This window comes from Tamandua tetradactyla, chromosome 1 (genome assembly GCF_023851605.1).
Source record: "Tamandua tetradactyla isolate mTamTet1 chromosome 1, mTamTet1.pri, whole genome shotgun sequence".
In the NCBI taxonomy this organism is placed as follows: Eukaryota; Metazoa; Chordata; class Mammalia; order Pilosa; family Myrmecophagidae; genus Tamandua; species Tamandua tetradactyla.
Window position 1 is genome coordinate 91,982,857 of NC_135327.1, and position 24,182 is coordinate 92,007,038.

The following is a 24,182-nucleotide window of genomic DNA, read 5'->3' on the forward strand; positions in this document are numbered from 1 at the left end:
CAAGGAGAGGTGTGTACTTCTCTTACCTCATAGCTACATTTTCTTGATCTCAAAGAAAATCTGTGAGTTATGGGAAGTTGCTTTCCCCTGAGATATGCATTGGATCAAAGACCCGGAAGCCCTGGAACTGAAGGTACTCCAAAGATACAATTATCACGTAGAGTAGGGGTCATTGACCTCATGGCTGAAAGGCTCAGAGTGGCCTGTGATGTGCACGTTTAATCTCCTGCACTGGTTGGGGAGGGGCAAGCATGCAGAAGGAGACTGGTGTTCGGCTGTGTACAGGGGCACACAGGCAGAGTAAGATGTGGCCCCCAAGATGAAAAGTGGGGAGGGGAACCAGCTGAGAACAGGACAACAGTGATGGTATATGGAGGGCAGCCAAAACCCCCACAGAAGAGTGGTTTCCAGCGTCAGTCAAGAGGTTGAGGCCAGACCACAGCTAGGTGGGGAAACCAGAGCCGGAAGCCCAACTCCTGTGCCTATCACTTGTTGAATCATTTCTGTCTTGGGTCAGGTTACCGGGAACAGAACTGTAGGCCAGCCTGATCACATGGGCAGTGGGGGGAGTGAGCAGGGTACTGGCACACAGCAAAGCAGCTGGGTGTTGTATATGTCTCAAGAGCCAGCTAATCGCAAACCTCTATAGTCTGACATAAAGTCCAAATCATGTTCAGAGATAAATTAAAATGGAAATTCTACCCATTACTCGTCTCATGTGGTACAGATATTGTCAGGCTCAGGATGATTAGTTATGGTAAATAATCAATAAACCACAAATGCCACATCCTCTGCTAAGCCTCTGCCAAGCCCCAGATGGGATTATTTATTCCCTATCAGGACACAGGCAAGCATCTGTGTGCTTGCCAGTCACCGCTCCTGATTTGGGGCCCCCGAGAGTGATGGGGACCCAGGGCATCGAGATTCACCCCCATCTCTTCCCCTAGAGTAGAATGGAGCATCAGTAGGGGCCTGGCAAACATCAGCAGAATGGAATGATGCAACAAGGGCAACCAGACAGCAGTGGCAGAAGGTGTAAGGATTGACGAAGCTCTGCTGCCACCTACTGTCCATTCTCCTGCAAAACCCAAAACTGTCAGGCACATCGCTGACATCAGAGGAGCTAAATCCCTGTAACTGACTACTGATTTCCACACGAGGGCAGGGGTGCGACAAGAAGGCTTTGGAGTTATGACTGTATCAAGGCTGCAGAGCTCCATAGGAGACAGAGGCAGGCCCATCTGCTCCTAGATCTGTGAGCTGACATCACAGCCATTCCTCGCCAATATTACTGGTTCACCACACAGTCTTCTGCAGGAAACTGCTTCTCCAAGCCCAGGACCCTACTGCCTTCAACAGCACTCCCTAACTGGCACCCCAATCTCCCACTCCTTTGGGAGGGCCACAATTTTAAAAAATATTTTCATTAACAATGAACAGACACACCAACATTCTTGACATACAATCATTCTTGACATATGAACATTCTTGACATGGTTACAATCAGTGGCTCACAATATCATCACACAGTTGTGTATTCATCACCATGATCATTTTTTTGAAAATATGCATCTCTCCAGAAAAAGAAAGAAAAAAGAAAAAACTCATACATGCCATACTCCTTACCACTCCCTTTCATTGACCACTAGTATTTCAATCTACTCAATTAATTTTAACCTTTGTTCCACCTATTATGTATTTATTTTTATCCTTATTTTTTACTCATCTGTCCATACTGTAGATAAAAGGAGCATCAGACATGTTTTCACAATCACACAGTCACCTTGTGAAAGCTATATCATTATACAATCATCTTCAAGAAACACGGCTACTGGATCACAGCTCTACAGTTCCTGGCACTTCCCTCCAGCCTCTCTACTACACCTTAAACTAAAAAGGGGATATCCATAAAGTGCATAAGAATAACCTCCAGGATAACCTCTCGACTCTGTTTGAAACCTCTCAGCCACTGACATTTTTTTTTGTCTCATTTCTCTCCTCCCCCTTTAGGTTAAGAAGGTTTTCTCAATCCCTTGATGCTGAGTTGGAGGGCCACTATTTAATCCTCAATTACCCGGTGGGTTCACGGTGGGCCTCGAGCTTCAGGAAGTAAGTAGTCATCTTATACTTCTGCACCCCCAGTCCCAAGCAAGGTGTGGACACCAAAAGGGGCTCAAGAAACCCCTCCTGTCTGGTTGATACCATTGGGGCAAACTTATGTAACTTAGCCTTGAAGCCAGTGATGGGCTATTATGGTGCTCTTGCAAAGGGGCTGCAGGCACCACTTTGGAGCCTGTGGGCCTGGAAACAGGGTCTTCACTCCAGCCTTCCCCACTGAGGCCTGCATCCTCACCTCTAAATGATCCCAGCTGAACCTGCCTCACTGGGCATCACGAACCCAAAAGGTGATGTCCATGACCTGTCCACGAACAGCCTTTGTAAGTGATTTTTATTATAATACCTGAGGACTGGATGAGCATAGAAAGAGCTCTGAAAGCTGACAAGAAAGCTTCTGGTGCCCCAGCTAGATCCTCTTGACTGGGTGCTTCCACCCCCTGCTGCTATGAATGTTGGCTGGTTGCAGTTTACAACTGCACCCTTCCCCAGAGAATTGCCCTTAGCCAAGGGGGCACCACCTCACCCCAGGAGGCTTTGCACTGCCCACCCTACCCCAGGCTGGGCAGCCCATAGCCACTGACTGATACAAGGGACCAACTCTGATGCAATTCATGCTTCACATCTCCCTGTGGGATGAGGCTGAAACCCACAGCCCTGCTGAGCCACTTCCCGCCCTGCCCTGCTTTGCTTCTCTCACTCCCTTCCTCCTGAGAGCACCTACCCAGTAAATTACACACAACTGGATCTCTGTTTTGAGCTTTGCTTCCAGGACACAGGTTCACAAAGCTTTGCCTGCAGCAAGCCACCTGAAGGGCTTGTCAAAATGCAGACTATTCTCAATATGATGAAGGGCATATCTGAAAATCCTACAGCTAGCCTCATGCCCAACAGTGAAACACTGAAAGCTCTTCCCCTAAGATCAGGAACGAGACAGGGATGTCCACTGTCACTGCTGCTGTTCAACACTGTACTGCATGTGCTAGCCAGAGAAATTAGGCAGGAAAAGGAACTAAAGGCATCTAAATTGGAAAGGAAAATCAAACTATCTCTATGTGTAGATAATGTGATCCTATATTTAGAAAATAAAAATTAAGGACAAAACATAGATTGCTGAGCTTTACCTCCAAAGTTCTGACTAGTCTGAACTCTAATCCTAACAAGTCCGCAGGTGAAGCAGACACTGCTGATCCAGGGATCACAGTTTCAGAACCTCTGACCCAGGTAACCTGACCCAGGGCAGAAATGATTCAACAAGTAATAGGCAAAGGCGTTGGGGATGACAGGATTTAAGTATGCAGCAGTTGGCCCCATCTACCAGCTCCCAACACTGTTGCCAAGAACAGCAGAACATCAGGCACTAGCACCCTACTGCCTGGGGCAGGGGTGACTCCAGATTGCTGAGCCCTTCATCATTTTACTATGCACCCATGGGAGACTGGAAGAGCCCACAATCTGGGTTTATGTGCTCTCCCTTTTCACAAGATGAACCTCAGCACTCAGCTGAGTAGACTGTGGTTCTCAGGCCAGAAAGAAGCTAGTGGGAGAGGACTGGGCATCTTAAGTCCATGTATAGGCTGTAAGGTGAGGGGTGTCAGGGACGGAGGAGCCCCCAAAGAGCATCCCACCCAACCCCTGCACTCACAGACAGGAGAAGAGAGGCCCGGAGAGGGCTGGAGACCTGATTAAGGCAGAAACTCAACCAGCAAAACAGGAAAAATAAATGTTCCACTTAAACGCAGGACAGGAAACTGCTATTATTGTCATCAGAGAATATTGCTGTGAGCAATCCTATTAACTTGGTCTTGAGTAAAGATCCTGGTGTGAAAGGCCATCCCTTAACAGCTCCAATAAAATAAAAGGCCAGAAGAGAATCATCCTGTCATGGCAAGAACAGCAGAGTCTGAATGGGAGCCCCAGGACAGCTCATTGCTCACATCTCTGGACTCCCAGCCCATGGCCCCAGGCCCACAGGCTACCGGAAGGCCAGTCAATGGAGGAACACCACCGGCAGATAGAAGTATCACAGCTGATGAGACCTGGGTCATGTTCCAGTAACCACGGCCTACACATGCCTCTCCCACACTCTCCCTCATCTCAGGGAATGGCAATCCGCTTCTTCCAATTGTCCAGCCACAACCTTTGGGGTCCCCCTCACCTCCTCTGTCTCACACAGCTAAGACAGCTAAGTCCAGGGGCAAACCTTGTGGACTCAACCTCAAATGTGTGTGTACGTGTACATAGAATCCTGCCAATGCCTTACTACCTTCCTCACCCTGAGCCAAGCCACCATCTAGAATTTCTTCAAGATTCTTGCAATCACCTCCTAACTGGTCTTCTGCTTCCTCCCCTCCGCCCCTGCCTCCTTGAGTCTAATCTCAACACAGCAGCAGAAGGAGGGTTTTTAAAAAGTCATATCACACCATGCCTTTGCACTCCTCCAGTCTCCCATGTCCTTTCGGTGGTCTCCAAGGCCTTACGCAACCAGACTCTTGAGGCGCCCTATCAAGCCTCTTCCTCTTCCCCCTTTATCCACTCAGGCTCCAACCAGACACCATGCTCCCACCTCAGGGCCAGCTGTTCTCTACTTTGCATTTACTTCCAGGATCAAGGGTCTTGTTCCCTGACTTCCTTCTGGTCTCCTCTCAAATGTCACCTTCTCAGAGTGGTTTCTTCTGGCTATGCCTTTATAAAATAGCAGCCCCACCCCCAGGGCTCCCTCTCCCCCTTTCCTGATTTATTCCACCTTACAGTACTTATCGCTTGAGGGTATATTATATATTTGCTTGTCTCGTTGTTGTGGGCTGCCTCTCCGCATCAGAAGTATAATCTCCAAGAGGGCAAAGACTTGGTGCTTTGTTCACGCTGAGCCACAACTGTCTGACACATAATAGGTCCTCACCAGCAGTGTGCTGGAAAATGTTTAGAAAACAAAATAGCTGGGTCTCTGGGAAATAAGGACACTGATTTTTAGTGTTTGCAGTATAAATATTCCTAGCATGGCCAGCTTTAAACTCCCAACTTTCCGTCATTGAAGGCAGAGTTGAGAAGAGATGCTAACAATCAACTGTCTGAACCAGCTAACAATCAACTGTAAAACCCAGCTCCAGTGCCTTGTAAATACAGAGCTAACTCCCCATGCTTTTAGTCCTGCAGTTACTTTCTTGAGGGTCTACTCTGTGCATGTGTAATTGATAGAAAGGTGATAGTGTGAGTAAAGATGCAGAGTGTGCAAAGGAAATCTGCCCACAACACAAGCACCACGGCAAGAGGCAGAGGCAAGGATTGCAGGCAGTGCCTGCTATTTCCCAACCCTTAGGCCAGAGTCCCAGTTATTCTGAAGTATCATGAAGAGGAATGCAACAAGGGCAACCCTGACAAGCCAGGGACAAGTGACTTTCGGCCCCGAATGGCCATATCCACCATAGTGGGACCCCAGATGACATTTTCTAAGCATCTTTGTCATCAAAGGAAACAGCATCAGATGTAAGGAATTGGAGTCAGAGGGCCTGACTGCACAGACATGTGTGCCCCCAACTCTCAGCAGGTCACCCCTCTCCTGGCACTAACCCCCATGACCTACACATGCTCCCTCTCCCAACCCTTGGATGTGTGCCTTCTATGGCCACGTTTGAGCCTCACCTAGCAAGGCTCCTAGAAGGCTCCAAGTAGTCACCTTCTCTCCACATTCCTTAGAGCAGAGGATGGAGTGTGTGCTATGCGTATTAGCCAGCTCTGCTGTCAGCTCCCTTTGTCATGTTTTATAAGAGTGATATATGCACGTGTTCATTTGACCTTGAGCTCCTCAGCTCATAGGCTCTGATATACACTAAGACTCAGAGTCACACCACTGAATTGAATAAACAAATGATGGAGGGATTGGAGGGGACACTGAATCCAAGAGGTGAGGGGGGCAAGGAGCGTGATGGGTTTATCAACTGGGATTACTTTGGTGCTGGTTCCAAGTGCTGAGGACAGTTGAGCACTGTGTGCCCTGGCTGAGGGGATGAGAGAAGGTTGAAAGCCAGGGCAGACGCCATTTGCCCAGCTGCAAGCCTTGGACCTGCATCCATCCAGAACCTTGACAGGTGTCTTAGGTTTTCTGAACCTGTTAGTTTCCTCATCTGTGAAATTAGGATAGTAACTGCTGGGGGGGGTGTTTTCTGGGAGTCTGGAGAGCGCCTCTACTGCTGTGCCCATCTTGTCCATTCCCTGCTCTGTTACTCACTCTGCCCCAGGGCAGGAAGTGTGACTGATCTGACTGGTAAGTTTGGTGGTAATTAAGAAATAAAAAGGGGATACTCAGCTCAGCTCAGCTCCACTCCTTTTTCTCTTGGGTGTGAGTGGTGCTTCCGGGGGCTGGCTCCTCCCCACCAGGAGGCCCTGTGAGGAGAACCACCCTGGGCCAACCCCACCAGCCAGGAGGTATGGACCCATGCCTACTTCTGGCTCACAGTCATCACAGCAAGGACCCGCTCTCTTCTCTACCTTCACCTTGATCAGTCACAGAGATGACATATACTTTAGACCCAACCAACCGGATATCCTTTGTTTATCAATATTTTCAGATCTCAGGAAGAGGAGAATACTATTTAATAAGACACCCACCCCTCCAAAAAAAATTAAAACCAACAATAATATCTGTCTCATCAAATTACTATAAAGACCAAATGAGATCATATAAAATGGTGCTTGGTGTGGTGCCCAACACATAGAGAAGAGCAGCAGCTAAAAGAAAGGTCCCAGAAATATTTTTGATTGACCAATATCAAGAGCAACACTGCTGAATACACATTCGACACCTCTGGTGATGCTTTGTCTGGTATGGGGGAAGCATCCCTACCCACCACCCTTCCTATAAGACAAACTTCATGTCATCTTCCAAGATTTCAATAACTGGTCCAAGGTCATGGCAGTTATAGAGGACAGTCCAGATCACCAGATCCTTCAGCCCATGTGCCCTACTTCCTCAGTACCCTGACAACAGTGGATTCTCGGTAAATAACCGATGGTTGAAGCGGAGGGGCCAGAATCATGCTGGAAGTAAGGATCACAGACCAGCAGCATGCATGAACTGGAAGCATACTTGGAAATCATCTCCCCAGGGGCTGCATTTGGCAGTCAGGGACACAAGCCCAGAAAGAAATGACCAACTCAGAGCCAGCCAGTGAGTGAGGGCAGAGCCAGATCTAGAACCCAGGCCTCCTGACTCTCCAGCCACTCCTCTTTCTAATCAACCCATCATCTTCTACAGATCCTGAAGCCCAACAATTCTCCCATTCATTAGATTTGAGACATTGTTCCCTGCTATAGTGCATTGGAGGGCAAAATAAAAAGTCAAACTATAGGCAAGGAGATTTTAACTTGGTGTGAAGAGTTTTCTAACAGTTAGAATCACGCAAAAAAAAAAGTCCTAGGAACCAGTGAGTTCCCCAGCAGTGGAGGAGTTCAAGACCAATACCATCTAGAAACTACGGGAAAGATTTCTACTCAAGGAGAGAGGTAAGACCATTTATTCATTATTTAAATGAATAAATGGAGCTAGGTTCCTGGGTTCAAATCCCTGCTCTGCCTCTTGTAAGGTATACAAAGTTGAGCAAATAAAGTAACTTCTCTGAAGTTGTTCCCTCATCTGTAAGATGGGGATTATAATAGTATTTCCCTAATAGAACTTTTATGAGAATTAAAAGACTAAATTTACCTAAAATACTAAGAACACTGTTGTACTAAATAAGCCCATCTGAAAAGTCAATGGACCATGTTGTGACTGATGTTTCTATAAGTAATTTTTAAAGAATATTCACTGAGTGCCTACTAGGTACCAGATACTCTTCTAGGTACAAAAAATGTTAAGTTTCTGCTCTCATGAAACTTATATTCTGTTGTGGCTGGGACAAATAATAGATACAGAAATAAAATTTCAGGTAATGCAAGCCCTGTGAAGATAATAAAATGACAGAGGTGAGGGGGGAGGATGAAGGTAGTCAGAGAAAACCACTCTGGGGGCAGAACCTCTGGTTGATAAGAAAGAGAGAGTCATGAGACCATCTGGGAGCAAGGCCTTCACAGCAGGAGGACAAGCTATTTCTCCTTCACGTAGGAACAAGCCGGGCATGTTGGGTGAACAGAAACAAGGCCTATAGAAAGAATAAAGGACTGTATTTAGCTATGTCAACACCAAATGAAAGGGTTAGGAAGGCGGACTGGCCCAATCAAGACACTCTGCCATAGCTAAAGACGTATGGTAACAAAAAAAATTAAAAATAAAAAGTGTGGTTGTGGGTGTTTTGGCTCAAAAAAAAAAACAACCCAATGAAATAGAACAAAGAGTTCAGAGACATGTCTATGCGGGAACTTAGTAAAGAATTAAGGTGGCTTCACAGAGGTATCTGGCAAAGACTGCAGGATAGATGGTGTCTTACTATATGGAGAAAAATAAAAGTGGATCTTTTCATCCTAACAAATGCAAAAGACATTTTAATTCAAGAGTATATGCAAATATTAAATACCTCAGTGTCAATGCTAAACTATGAAGTTAATAGAAAAAACACACAGGAGAATATCTTTGAAACCTAAGGGCATGAAAGAACTTAATAAATAAAACTTCAAAAGTACAAATCACATGCAAAAAAAAGTTGATTATACTAATACAGAGGAGGTGAAACAACTGCACAAAATGTGCAATCTTATAAATTGTATCACATATCCAGGGCAAGGTCAGATGAAAAAGAGCTGATAAAATCTGATTGGTTAAACTTAGACTATTCTAAAGGTCCAGAATAAGCTTGACTAAGCACCAAAGAAGAGCCTCAACACAAAACCAACCAACAATAAAACCCTAGATAAGAAGGAGAAACTGATCTTCAGCGTTAATTCATCAAGATAAGCAGATGCCTACCTAGATGTAAGCAAAAATTGCAAGTTATATTAAGAAACAAGAAGATAAAGCTCAGTCAAGGGAACAAAGGAAACATAGAATTTGGAACAACAAATCAAAGAAGTTCAAACAAATCTTTTAAATCAATTCAAACAGATGAAGGAAAATAATGAGAGAAAGAATATTAAGAAAGACAGTGGGTAAGCATAAAGAAGAATTTGAAAATACAAAAAGAGACATAACAGACATTATGGGGATAAAAAGGAAAAAAGTAGAAATTAAAAATACACTAGAGACGTACAACAGCAGATTTGAACAGGCAAAGGAAAGAATCAGTGATCTAGAAGGCAGGACAATCTAAATCATACAATCAGAAGAATAGATCAAGAAAAGAAGAGAAAAAACTGAGCAGTTTCTCAGGAATTTCAGTGACAGCATGAAGCACACAAACATATGTGTCATTGGTGTCCCAGAAGGAGAAGAAAAGGGAAAAGAGGCAGAAAGAATTTATCTGAGGAAATGATGCCTGAAAATGTCCCAATTCTTAGAATAGACATAAAATATACATGTTCAAGAAGCAGAACATACTTGAAATAGAATAAATCCTAATAGAACTGCCCTGAGACACAAATTACTCAGAATGCCAAATGCCAAAGATAAAGAGAAAATTCTGCGCATCACATACAGGGTATCCTTAACAAGTAAAATTTCCAATTTCTCATTAGAAACCATGGAACAAGAAGGCAGTGGTATGATATATTTAAGGTACTTAAAGAGGAAAAACTGACAGCCAAAAATTCTTTATCTGGCAAAACTGTCCTTCAAAACCGAGGTAGAATTCCTTGTGCCTGACCATGTAAAAAAAAAAAGAGGGAGAGTTTAAAATATTCACAGATAAACAAATCGAGAATTCATCCACAAAAAGCATCCTCTACCAGTTGAAAGGAAAAGACAGCAGAGAGTGGCTTGGAGTACTGTGAACAAATAAAGATTCAGAGAATATGTGTGCTATTGAAACTAAGTTGGTATCATTTCAAATTAGTAGGTTATAGATGTAGTAATATACAGAAACGGAAGTGAGAAAGGGATCATTCAGATACATCACAAAGAAAAGATAAAGAAAAGGAAGTTGCAATGAAGTAAAAGAGAAACAAAAAAAGATATGACATATAGGGTGGGCATGATGGCACAGTGGCAGAGTTCTCACCTGCCATGTTGGAGACCAGGGTTCAATTCCCAGTGCCTGCCCATGCAAAAAGAAAAAAAAAGATATAACATACAAAAACCAAAGGACAGGGTGCATAGGTGGTTCAGTGGTAGAATGCTCGCCTTCCATGTAAGAGACCCAGGTTCAATTCCCACACCAGGCACCCAAAAAAAAAAAAAAAAAAAAAACAAAGGACAAAATGGCTGATTTAAGTACTGCCTTTATAGAAATAATGCTGAATATTAATGGATTAAACCACAGTCAAAATAAAGATTGGCAGAATGGATAAAGAAGCACGACCCAACTATATGTTGTTTACAAGAGACTCACCTTAGACCCAGAGACACAAATAGGTTGAAAGTGAAAAGTTGGAAAAAGATATTCCAAAGTAACCAAAACAGAGGTGGGGTAGCTATACTAATATAAGGCAACATAGACTTTAAGACAGAAGACAAATAATACTATATATTAATAAAAGGGGCACTCCATCAACAAAAATAACAATCATAAATATTTATGAACCAAAACCACGGTACCCCAAAATGCATGAGGCAAAAACTGAAGAGAGAAATAGATACCTCTACAATAACAATTGGAGACTTCACTATATCTACCATTCTCATCAATAGATAGAACGTCAAGACAGAAGATCAATAAGGATAAAGGACTGGAATAATATGATAAATGAACTAGACCTAACAGACATATACAGAACATTGTACACCAAAACAGCAGGATGTACAGTCTTCTCAAGTGCACATGGATTATTCTCCAAGATAATCCACATGTTGGGTCACAAAACAAGTCTCAATAAATTTAAAAATGGAATAAAGCTAGAAATAAATAACAGGAAGAGAACTAGAAAATCCACAAATATATAGAAGTTAAAAACATACTCTTAAACAATCAGTAGGTCAAATAAGAAATTGCTAGGGAAATCAGTAAATATCTTGAGATGAATGAAAATGAGAACAACATATCAAAACTTATGGAGTGCAGCAAAGGCAGTACTGAGGGGGAAATTTATAGCTCTAAATGCTTACATTAAAAAAAGAAGAGGGTGGGCAACAATGGCTCAGTGGCAGAGTTCTCACCTACCATGCTGGAAACCTGGGTTCGATTCCCTGTGCCTACCCATGTAAAAAAAGAAGAAGAAGAAGAGTATTAAAATCAAAGACCTAACTGCATACCTGGAGGAACTAAAGGGAAAAAAAAGAAAAGAAAAAACAGCACACTAAGCCCAAAGCAAGCAAAGAAATAACAAAGAACAGAGCAGAAATAAATGAAATTGAGAATTAAAAAACAGAGAGAATTAACAAAACCAAAAGTTGGTTCTTTGAAAAGATCAATAAAATTGACAAACCCTTAGCTACACTGACAACAAAAAAGAGAGAAGATGCAAATAAATAAAATCAGAAATGAAAGGGGAGAATCACTACTCACCCCTCAAAACTAAAAAGGATAATAAGAGGATACTATGAACAACTGTGTGCCAACAAAGTAGACAACCTAGATGAAATGGACAAATTCCTAGAAACACATGAACAATGACACATGAATACATGACTCTAGAAGAAATAGAAGAACCTCAACAGATCAATTACAAGTAAAGAGACTGAATTAGTCATCAAATACCAGGATCAGATGGCTTTGCAGATGAATTCTACCAATCATTCCAAGAATTAATAGCAATCCTGCTCAAACTGTTCTAAAACATTAAACAGGAGGCAACACTACCTAACTCATTCTATAAGGCCAACATCACCCAAATACTAAACCAGATAAAGACAATACAAGATAAGAAAATTACAGAGCAATTACTCTTATAAAAATACATGCAAATATCCACAACAAAATACTTGCAAATCAAATATAATGGCACATTAAAAAATTATACACATGATTTTACCCTAAGTGTAAAAGGATTGTTCAACATAAGAAAATCAATTATTGTAATACACCACATTAACAAAATGAAAAAAAAATACCACATGATGATCTTGTTTGAGAAAGAAAAAGCATTTGACAGAATCTATGCTCCTTCTTGGTAAAAAACACTTAGAAAACTAAGAATAGAAAGAAACTTTCTCAACATGATGATAAATGCTATACATGAAAAAGCCACAGCTAACATCATCCTCTATGGTAAAAGACTGAAAGTTTTCCCTCTGAGATCTAGAACAAAACAAGAATGCCCACTGCCCACTGTTATTTAATGTTGTACTGGATATTCTAGCCAGAGAAGTTAGGTAAGAAAGAGAAATTAAAGGCATCTAAACTGGAAAAGAAGAAGTAAAATCTTCACTATTTGCCTATAACATGATCCTATATATAGAAAATTCCCCAAAAATCAAGAATAAAGTTATGAGAGCTAATAAATGAATTCATCAAAACAGTGGGGTACAAAATCAATATGTATCAATCAGTCGTTAAGGGAGCTGGGGAGAAAGAAGGAAATATTCAAATTCCCCATTTGGCGAAATCCTGATATCCTGAAAACAGTGGGGACAACCAATTCAATAGGTTGAGTCCTCGATCTTGGGGTTCGCCCCTATGAAATGTATTCCTGCAAAGGAAAAGATAGGCCTACTTATAATTATGCCTAAGTTACCCCCAGAGAACCTTTTTTTGTTACTCTCTCTCTAAGCCAAATCAGCAGGTGACTCACTGCCCTCCTCCCTATGTGGGACATAACTCCCAGGGGTGTAAATCTTCCTGGCAACATGGCACATGACTTCTAAGATGAGCCGGGACCTGACATTAAGGGATTGAGAAAGCCTTCTTGACCAAAAGGGGGAAGAGAGAAATGAGACAAAATAAAGTTTCAGTGGCTGAGAGATTTCAAACAGAGTCGAGAGGTTAACCTGGAGGTTATTCTTATGCATTATATAGACATCCCTTTTTAGTTTATGGTGTGTTTAAGTGGCTGGAGGGTAGTACCTGAAATTGTTGAGCTGTGTTCCAGTAGCCTTGATTATTGAAGACTACTGTATAATGACATAGCTTTTATAACATGACCATGTGATTGTGAAAATTCTGTGTCTGATGCTCCTTTTTATCCAGAGTATGGACAGATGAGTAAAAAAATAAGGATTAAAATAAATTAATAATAGGGGGACAAAGAGTAAAAAATTGGGTAGATTGAAATACTAGTGGTCAATGGAAGGAGGGGTAAGGGGTATGGGATGTATAAGATTTTTCTTTTTTCTTTTTATTTCTTTTTCTGGAGTGATGCAAATATTCTATAAATGATCATGGTGGTGAATACGTAACTATGTGATGATTTGAGCCACTGATTATATACCTTATATGGACTGTATGTGTGTGAAGATTTCTCAATAAAAACTTTTTTTTTTTTAAATCAGTAAGGGGCAATAAGGAGCTGGATGGCAGCATGGTGAGGTATGGGATTTAGTTTGTCCTCCAGAGCAGCTAGTAAATAGCCAGGAACTGTATAGAACAACTGCTGGGGGACATCAGTTACTGGATAAATAATGTTTACCAGTCTGAAATAGGTGAAACAGCAAAACTGTCCTTCAAAAATGAGGGAGAGGGCCACGGTGGCTCTGCAGGCAAGAATGCTTGCCTGTCATGCCAGAGGACCCAGGTTCATTTCCCGGTGCCTGCCCATGTATTAAAAAAAGAAAAAAAGAAAAAAAGAGGGAGAGATTAAAATATTTTCAGGCAAATAATTACTGAGAGAATTTGTGACTAAGAGACTGGCTCTGCAAGAAATGCTAAAGGGAGTACTACAGGTAGATAAGAAAAGACAGAAGAAAGAGGTCTGGAGAAGAGTGTAGAAATGAAGACTATCAATAAAGGTAAAAAGAGAAAAAAAATTAGATATGACATAAAATCCAAAAGGCAAAATGGTAGAAGAAAGTACTGCCTTTACAGTAATAACACTGAATATTAATCGATAAACTCCCCAATCAAAAAGACAAAGTGGATTGTCCACTAGCAGAGTGGATTGAAAAACAGGGCCCATCTATATGCTGTCTAAAGGAGACTTACTTTAGACCCAAAGACAAAAATAGGTTGAAAGTGAAAGGTTGGGGAAAGATGTTTCATGCAAGAAAAGAGCAGAGCTAGCTATACTAATATCTGACAAATTATACTTCACGTGTAAAACAGTTAAAAGAGACAAAGAAGGACAGTATGTATTAATAAAAGGAATAATTCAAAAAGAAGACATAACAATCATACTTATGCCCTGAACTAGAGTGCTCCAAAATACATGAGGCAAACACTGATAACACTGAATGGATAAGTAGACACTTCTACCATAATAGTTGGAGACTTCAATTCCCCACTTTCATCAATGCATAGAACATCTAGACAAATGATCAATTAGGAAAAAGAATTTTGAATAATATGATAAATTAACTAGACTTAAGCAACATTAACAAAACATTATACTCCACAACAGCAGGATACACATTTTTATCAATGCTCATGTGTATTCTCAAGGATAGACCATATCCTGAGTCACAAAGCAAGTCTCAATAACTTTAAAAATGTTGAAATTATACAAAACACTTTCTCATATCATAATGGAACAAAGCTGGAAATCAATAACAGGCAGAGGGCAAGAAAATTCACAAATATATGGAAGCTAAACAACATATTCTTAAACAACCAGAGGGTCAAGGAAGAAATTACAAGACAAATGAGTAAATATCTCAAAGTAAATGAAAATGAAACACAACATGTCAAAATTTATGTGACACAGGTAAGGCAGTGCTGAGAGGGAAATTTATTGCCTTAAATGTCTATATCAAAAAAAGGAAAAAAAGATAAAGAAAACAACAAAAAAAAAGAAGAAAAAGGAAAAATTGAGGAATTAACTGTTCACTTGGAAGAATTAGAGAAAGAACAGCAAATTAATCACAAAGTAAACAAAAGGAAAGAAATAACGAACATCAGAGCAGAAATAAATGAAATTGAGAATATGAAAACAATAGAGAAAATCAACAAAACCAGATGTTGGTTCTTTGAAAAAATCAATAGCATTGATGAATCTTTAGCTAGGCTGAAAAAAAAAAAGAGAGAGAGAGGATGTAAATAAAATCAGAAATGGAAGATGGGACATAAACACTGACCCCACAGAAATAAAGTAGGTAATGAAAGGATACTATGAGCAACTATATGCTAATAAACTAGACAACACAGATAAAATGGACAACTTACTAAAAAGGAGTGAACAATCAGCATTTACTCAAGACTAAATAGACAACCTCGACAAACCAATCACAAGTAAAGAGATTGAATCAGTCATCAAGAAGCCCCCAAAAGCCTACATGAATGGGTTGAGAGACAGTGAAAAGGTAACAGGATCAATGGAATCAAGTTTCCACTGGAAAACTTGAAAGAATTCCTGGAAACATAGATGGTACTGAATTTTGAAAATTGGAATGATGAAGAGGCTATAGTAATAGGTAACAGGATACCAATGGGAGCAGGTGGATGAGGTAGATAGTGAAGGAACTGAGACTAGAGCATTAGAGGCATGGTCTATGTGGATATTGAAGTCACCATAGATTATGACAACACTAGTGCCGATTAGTGCTGAAGAGAGTGACTGTGAGCCAGGAGCTAAAACCCTCAAGAGATGGGAAGGAATGGCCCAGGGGATAGTAGTGATGGCAACAGAGAGTATGGACAGTATAGTTGGGGACTTAAGGAGAGAAGGATAATTGTTTGGAAATAACAATGAGAAGTATGGAAGACACTTAACCAAGCCCCAGACCCAGTGGTATAAGATGTATGGCTCCAGCTTCCTTGTTCCATCTAGTCCCTAAATCTATTCCCAAGCAATTCTCTTGGTTCCAAGATCACTCAGCATACTGCCTGTTGTACTGGATCTACCTGTCCTGATTTCTCAACCATTTTCCCCTACTCAAGGAGTTTAGGGTATTTTGAAGATAGATGTGGTTTTTCTTTCAATACTACCACCTCCTCTTCTGAGCTTACTCATCTTTGTAAAGTCACTAGCCTCCAAAAGGGCACATTTTCCAAACTTCCAGACTGTTATAAACAAAAATTTGTCATAGATGCAGTTGACCAAATGATAAACAGCCTGCCCTCATTCTGTTTAAAGGTAGTATTGTTCTAAGAGGCTGAGATGGACCTCCAGGACTTGTGCAAGATCTAGGTTAACTTTTCTATCATAGAAAGAGCATTAGGTTTTCATCAAAAGAAATGAATTTGAACAATAAAGTGTGTGAACTTGGAAAATTACTTATCTCTCTGAGTCTGTCTTTTCTATAAAATGGTGGTGACCTATTTCATAGGATGATTGAGAGAATTAAATGAGATAAATTATATTAAAAACCCAGTCAGACTGCATTAAATTACCATTCCTTTTTAGTTTATAAAGAACCAAAGATCACAAAGGAACCGTGTCCTTGCAGGTCTGTGATAAAAATTAGTGAAACTCTTTCTCACAGTCTTTGGAAGGTTAGTAACATGTTATAGGGTATAACTAAAATTATTGGGTCAGGTAAGAAGTGGGTTACAGAAAAGACTTTGCAGTATGAATTAAAGAGGAGCCATAGACAAATGGCTATCTGGAAGATGCTTGGGATTCAGTGCCTATTGAAATTTTTGACCCAAGAAATCACTGGATATCACCCAGAAAGATAAGGCACTTTCTGGATGATCTTAGTGCAGAGGCCTTTTAGAGATTATTTGTACTCTACTGGAGCAAAACAATAAGCCTTCAGATCTCCAGGGTCCTCTAGAAGAGCACTCACTTCTCTAGTTCATGCAAAAGTTGTGCTCCTGAAGGTACTGCAGAGCTTTCTGATATGCTCACTCTATTCAGATAGCATAGTAAATACATTAGTTTATTTATCCATTCATTTTGGAGTGGTCAATATCCTCTAACTATAATGCAAGTCTACAATAAAGCTCATTGCTCACTCAGTTTCAGTAAATATTATTGAGAAACTATTTTATGCAAGAATATTCTCAGCATTTACATAGAGGTTATCTCACTTAACCCCTACAGAAACTTGATAGGTCAATAATGTTGTCTCCATTTTATAAGTTTTATAAATGAGAAAATGAATTCAGAGAGACTAAATTATCTGGACCAAGTCACAAACCTGGTAAATAGGAGTCAGTGTGGTCACTTGATTCAGTAACAGTGTTCTTACCATTATATCTTTACAAAAGACTGATCTCCACTTCCGGCTATAGAGAAATGATTGTCCCTCCTGTCATATAAAGGACAGGTACATAGATGTTTTCAAATAAATGTACTCATGTAATCTCAAAAACAAGAAAAAAAGAAAAGAAGTTCCCAAAAAAGAAAAGTCCAGGATTAGGTGGCTTCACATGTGAATTCTACCAAACATTTTAGAAAAAATTAGTGCCAATCCTGCTCAAACTTTTCAAAAAAAGAAAAAAATGAGGAGGGAAAGCTACCTAACTCATTCTATGAAGCCAACATCACCCTAATACCATAGTCAGACAAAGATACTACAAGAAAGGAAATTAAAAATGAATCTCTTCAATGAATATACAATGCAAAAATCCTCAACAAAACACTTGCAAATGGAATCCAGCAGCACATTAAAAGAATTATACACCATGACCAAGTGGGATTTATTCCAAGTAGGAAAGGCTGATTCAACACAAGAAAATCAATTAATGTAATATACTATCTCAATAAGTCAAGTTGGAAAAACCACATAATCATCTCAATTGATGCAAAAAAGGCATTTGACAAAATTCAACATCCTTTCTTAATAAACATGCTTCAAATAATAAGAATAGGAGGGACTTTCATAACATGATAAAGGGAATATATGAAAAAAACAGAAAAAATCACAGCTAACATCATCCTCAATGAGGAGAAACTGAATCATTTCCCTCTAAGATGAGGAATAAAACAAGGATGCCCACTGTCACCATTGTTATTCAACATTGTGCTGGACGTTCTACCCAAAGCAATTAGACAAGAAAAAAAAATAAAAGGTACCCAAATTGGAAAGAAAGAAGTAAAATTCTCACTGTTTGCAGATGACATGATACCATATGTAGAAAATCCCAAAAAATCTACAGCAAAGCTACTAGAGCTAATAAATGAGTATAGCAAAGTGATAGGGTGCAAGATCAACACCCACAAATCAGTGGTGTTTCAATACACTAGTGATGAGCAATCTGAGGAGGAAATCAAGAAAAATTCCATTTACAATAGCAATTGAAAGTATTAAATATACAATAGCAACTAAAAGAATCAAATATCTAGGAATAAATTTAACCGAGGAAGTAAAGAAATTATTCCCAGAAAACTGCAAAACATTGCTAAAGGAAATCACAGAAGCTCTAAATAAATGGAAAACATTCTGTGATCATGGATTGAAAGACTAAATGTCATTCATATGTCAAATCCACCCAAAATGATTTACAGATTCAATGCATTCCTAATCGAAATTCCATGTTGCAGAAATGGAAAAGCCAACCATCAAATTTATTGGATGGCTAACAAGCTCATAATAGCCAAAAACATCTTGAAAAAGAGGAACAAACTTGGAGGAGTCACACTTTCTGACTTTAAAATACATTACAAAGTTACAGTCATCAAAACAGTATGGTATTTGCTTTAGGATAGATATATTGACAATGGAATTGAATTGAAAGTTCAGAATTAGACCCTCAAATCTATGGCCAATTTATTTTTTACAAGACTGCTGTAATAGTTAGGTTCTGATGTCAACCTGGCCAGATAATTATGCCCAGTGGTTTGGTCAGGCAAGCACTGGCCTGACCATTGCTACAAGGACAATTTGTGGCTGGCTGATTAAATCATCATTTTACTGCATTTGTGGCTGATTACATCTGTGATCAACTAAGGCATACCTCCCACAGCAATATAATCCAATCAGTTGAAGGTTTTTAAGGAAGAAGAGAGACTCTTTCACTGCTTCTTCAGCCAGCAGGCCTCTCCTGTGGAGTTCATCCAAACCCTTCATCAGAGATGCCTATTTCATAGCTTGCCCTATGGATTTTAGACTCTTTCATTCCCACGGCTGCATGAGACACCTTTATAAATCTCATATTTACAGATCTCTCCTGTTGGTTCTGTTTCTCTAGAGAACCCTGATTAACACAACAACCAAGTCCACTCAATTGGAAAAGAATAGTCTCTTCAACAAATGGTGCTGGGTAAATTGGGTATACAAATGCAAAAGAATAAAGGGGACCCCTGTCTCACATCATATATAAAAATTAATTCAAAATGGATCAGATACCTAAATATAAGAACGAATACTATAAAAATCCTAGAAGAAAATGTAAGGAAGCATCTTCAGGATCTTGTGCTAGGCCATGGTTTCCTAGACTTTACACCCAAAGCACAAGCAATGAAAGAAAAAATAGACAAATGGGTTCACCTCAAAATTTAAAACTTTTGTGCCTCAAAGGACTTTGTCATGAAGGTGAAAAGACAACTTACTTGATGGGAGAAAACATTTGGAAACCATATATCCAATAAGGGTTTAGTATCCAAAATATATTTTTAAGATCCTACAACTCAAAATAAGAAGATAACCCAATTTAAAATGGCAAAGGTCTTGAATAGAAATTTCTCCAATGGAGACATACAAACAGCTAAAAAGCTTATGAAACAAAAATGCTTGACATCACTAGCTATTAGGGAAATGTAAATCAAAAATCCACAATGAGATATCATTTCATACCCACTAGAATGGTTACTATAAAAAAACATTACTGCAGAGGTAGAATTCTCGCCTGCTATATGGGAGACCCAGGTGTGATTCCCGGTCCACGCACTTCCACAAAAACAAACAAACAAAATTCAACAAATGGTGCTGCAATAATGGGATACTCACATAGAAAAATAATGAAATGTTACCCACCATACAGCATACATAGAGAAACATTGCTTGTGGGAATGTTGAATGGTACAGCCACTGTAGTAGAAAGTTTGGTGGTTCCTCAGAAAGCTAAGTGTAGAATTACTAGATATATACCCAGAAGAATTGAAAGTGGAGACTCAGATAGTTGCACACTGATGTTCACAGCAGCATAATTCACAATTGCCAAAAGATGAAGGCAACCCAAGCGTCCATCAACAGACGAATGAATAAACCAAATGTAGTATACACATATAATGGAATATTATTCAGCCATAAAAAGGAATGAAGTCCTCATGCATGCAACAACATGGATGAACAATGAGGGCATTAGGTTGAGTGAAATAAGCCAGACACAAAAGGACAAATATTCTATGATCTCACTGATATGAACTAATTCTAATAAGCAAACTCATAAAGTTAAAATCTAGAATTTGGTTTTACAAGAATGAGGACTTTATGCTTAATTTGTACAGAATTTCTATTAAGGTTGATTGTAAAGGTTTGGAAATGGATGGTGGTAATGGTAGCACAATATTGTGAGTGTAACTAACAGCACTGAATATACAGGTAATGTAGTTAAAAGGGGAAACTTTAGGCCATATATGTGACTAGAACAAAAATTAAATGATAAAACATAGGACTGTATAACACAGTGAACCCTATTATAGACAATGGATATAATTAGTACAAGTATAAGAATGCTCTTTCATGAACTATAGCAAATGTATGGCATTAATACACAGTGTTAACAATAGAGTGGTATATGGAAAAAATACAACTAATGGAAACTATGGGTGATACTTAATAGTACTATTTAACAATCTTTCATCAATTGTAACAAGGTAACTACAGTTAAAGAAAATAGTACAATTATTTTTTTAATGCTATCATCAATGGTAACAAATGTTCCATACCAATGCAAGGTATTGGTAATGGGGTGGTATATGAGAATCTTGTACTTTAAACACTATTGTTTTGTAAATTCACAACTTCTCTAATGACATTTTTTCAAGAAAAATCAACCAATGTACGACTCATCAAAACTATGTAAAAGAACAAAAGGAGAAAGAATAAGGATAGATGTAAAAAGGAAGAAAATATTGCCCAAAGGGAGCCTTGTGAGAGCTGACTCGCCACCACGTGGGAGCCACGAGCCCCTCACCCTCTGATTTTCCACAGGAGACATCTCTTAGGCCACATCAGCCTGACCATGTTGCTGCAAGTTAGCTTTGGGACCATCTGCTAAAGACTTCTTCAATTTTGAGAAGTGAGAAGGCTCAAGGAAACCTCCCCTATAGCTTCTTTGGTTTGAGAGTTTGGGCTCCATCTTGCCCCTGGCAAAGGGGCCATGAGAGACCATGAGAGAATCTGGGAAGGCCCCTCAGGAGCCAAGAGGGACCAGACACATGTGAGAGGTAAGGGTTCTTTTTGAAAAGCCATCACCTTAGTACTGCAAGCTCACCTGAGGGCCAGGGGCTGGCTTCCCTGCTGTTTGAACACCCTTTCCAGTCTCTCCTGCGTAATCCTGGAATTCCCTCCAGTCAAGTAGAACTTCAAGGGTACCCTGTCTGCCTCTGTGCCACTATTCACTGCTGGGCCGTCCTCTGAAGGGTCTTTCAACCAGGTCCTCTCCCACTGGGGCAGTCCTTTGCTTGGCAGGTGGGGCGGGCTGCTGGGAACGGTTTTCTGCTTTTCCATGGCCAGTTCTCTAAGCTGACCCACTGGGTTCCTGGAGGGAGAGCCATTGCTCGTGGCCAGGACCTCCTGTGGTGCTGGACAGATGGGGGAGCACGTAGAGAGCTCAGGCACCTTCTGACTCTCTTCCTCTTGGGACTGGGTCCTGCTGCTCAAGGCCGGGGACCGCCTCAGAGAGCGTTTGCGGAAGGAATCCTGAAAGGGGCAAGGATGACAAGCAGTGAGGATCCCTTCTAGGGAAGATGGAAAAATACCACATCCTGCCTCAAGCAGTTGCCCATGATATTCCCCTCCCCCCCCCCCAAGGAACGTCTTCTCCCCGCCCCCAACTCCTTCTGTTTGGATTTTACTTATCCTTTTGGGTGATCCTTAAATGTGAGCATCCCACTGCTGCTTCCACGCACTCTACCTGCCAAAGCCATCCAGCCTTTCTCCCCACACCCCTCGCAGACAGTAGGCTCAGGGAGCAGGGAAAACTGTAGCTCCTGAGTCAGATGCTGGTCTAATTTCAGCACCCCTTCCAGCTGTGTTACATGTGGCAAGTTATCTTCTCTGTTCCTCATTTCTCTCACCCCTAATACAACCAATCCACAATCTGCTATCTGTCATTTCTAAATCCCAAAACCTCTGAATGTGAAATTTCCTTCTGGAATCCTGCAGCAAATTCTTTTTATTTACTGTTGATTTTAGATTTACAGTTGAGTTTAGATTGTAGAAATGCTACAATACAGTTTAGATGTAGAAATGCTAATGTGTTTGGCTATAGGGTGCTGTCCTAAACCCGACTGCAGGCACTACATTATATATGGCTTACAGACTGTATTTCTTTTCTAAAAACAAAATAAAATCTGAATTCACATCTAGCCCAAAGGTTTTAGATGAGGGATTATGGACCTTTACTATCTGTTGCCCACAAAATCGTGGTGAGGACTCAATGGGAGAACAGTGTAAGGAGCAGCACAGAGCCAGGCACCATGGCAGCACTCAACAAAGGCTAGCAGGTGCTATGCTTATTTGCTCCTCGGCTGCTTACATACAGTCTTAATCCCTTCCTGCCTGTAGATCAGAAACGGCAGAGGCAATTTCTCACTGTCTCTAGTGTTCTCAGACCTCTTAGCCCAGTGACCTATACCAAGGATGTGCTGAAGACTTGCTTAGTTTTGGAAATGAAGAAATTCCAAAGGCATTAGCTGAAATTTTTTCTCTTACTATCAGTGTATTAACTGATAAAATGGGAACTCATATTGTTACCTGTCAGTGGAGGGGTGAACAAAAACAAAGCTGCTGGGTTTTTCCTTCATTTAAAATTCCAGACCTCTCAGCATTTCCAGAAATAATCAAGGGCTGAGTGGCAAAGTCTGAGCTAGAACAAGAAAAGCTAATTTTATTGCATTCTGGCCTAGTGGAAATTACTGGCACCAAAAAAAAAAAAAAACTTCCTCGAAAAGCTACCCAGAGCATCCCCTGCCACAAAAGATGGAAGACATTAGTCACCACCCAAGAAGACTCAAACTTCTGGCCAAAAGGAACCCAGCCCCTCACCTTATCCTTGGTGAGAACAGACTCTGTTCTCAAGGCTCAAAGGCTCAAAAAATACCTTCCAGAAAATCTGGGAAAATTCTACAACAATCCATCCTTCAATGTCCTTAAAAGGATTCACATATCCCAGGAGAAAACTATATCTCTCAAAACAATTACCAAAAGGAGAGGTTTACAACAATTCTCTTAGGAGTAAAGCATAGGCAGCTTGCTCACATCCCAGTTAAGAAGGGGTCCCATCTACATGTACTTAATGATCAGAATCTCACCTTAAGACAGGGTCCTAGCATTACCTGGTCCAGGGTGGCCCACTGACCCCTGGGGTCCCCAAACCTTTTTAGGAGGTTCAAAACTATTTTTATCATAATATTATGATATGATGTGCATTTTTCACTGTGATGACATCTGCACTGATGGTGCAAAAGCAGAACTGGGAAACACTGCTGACCGTTAGCACAAATCAAGATAGTAGAACCAAACTTTCAGCAGTGCTCATTGTATTCTTCACTGACACACACGTGCAATAAAAATAAATAAATAATGAGATGCTAAGTTCACTCAGGAATGTCTTCACTGGAGCATAAAAAAATATTAATTTTATTAAAGCCCAACTAATAGCACATATTCTTTGTGACAAAATAGGAGGTATATATAAAGCACTCTGCTGGGTTCAGAAGTATTACAGTATCTTGAGAAAAAGTACTTGTGTGATTCTCTCAGTTGTGAGCTGAATTAGCTATGTTTTCATGGAGCCCAACTTTTACTTGCAAGAACAACTGACAAACAAGCTATGGCTTTTTGCAATTGGGTATTTGGTGAACATTTTCCTGGAAAGAGATTGAGCCTGTTACTTCAAGGGAAA

At 40.4% G+C, this 24,182-nt stretch overlaps 1 protein-coding gene across 3 annotated transcripts in view; it reads right to left on the bottom strand.

Annotated features, from left to right (window-relative positions):
* Positions 1-24,182, bottom strand: part of MINDY4 (MINDY lysine 48 deubiquitinase 4) — a 137,417-nt gene that overhangs the window by 85,558 nt on the left and 27,677 nt on the right. For all 3 annotated transcript variants that reach the window (XM_077120529.1, XM_077120512.1, XM_077120521.1), the window contains exon 5: positions 21,549-21,976. In XM_077120529.1, the coding sequence (XP_076976644.1) occupies positions 21,549-21,976 (428 nt within the window). The remainder of the gene's footprint in view (positions 1-21,548; positions 21,977-24,182) is intronic.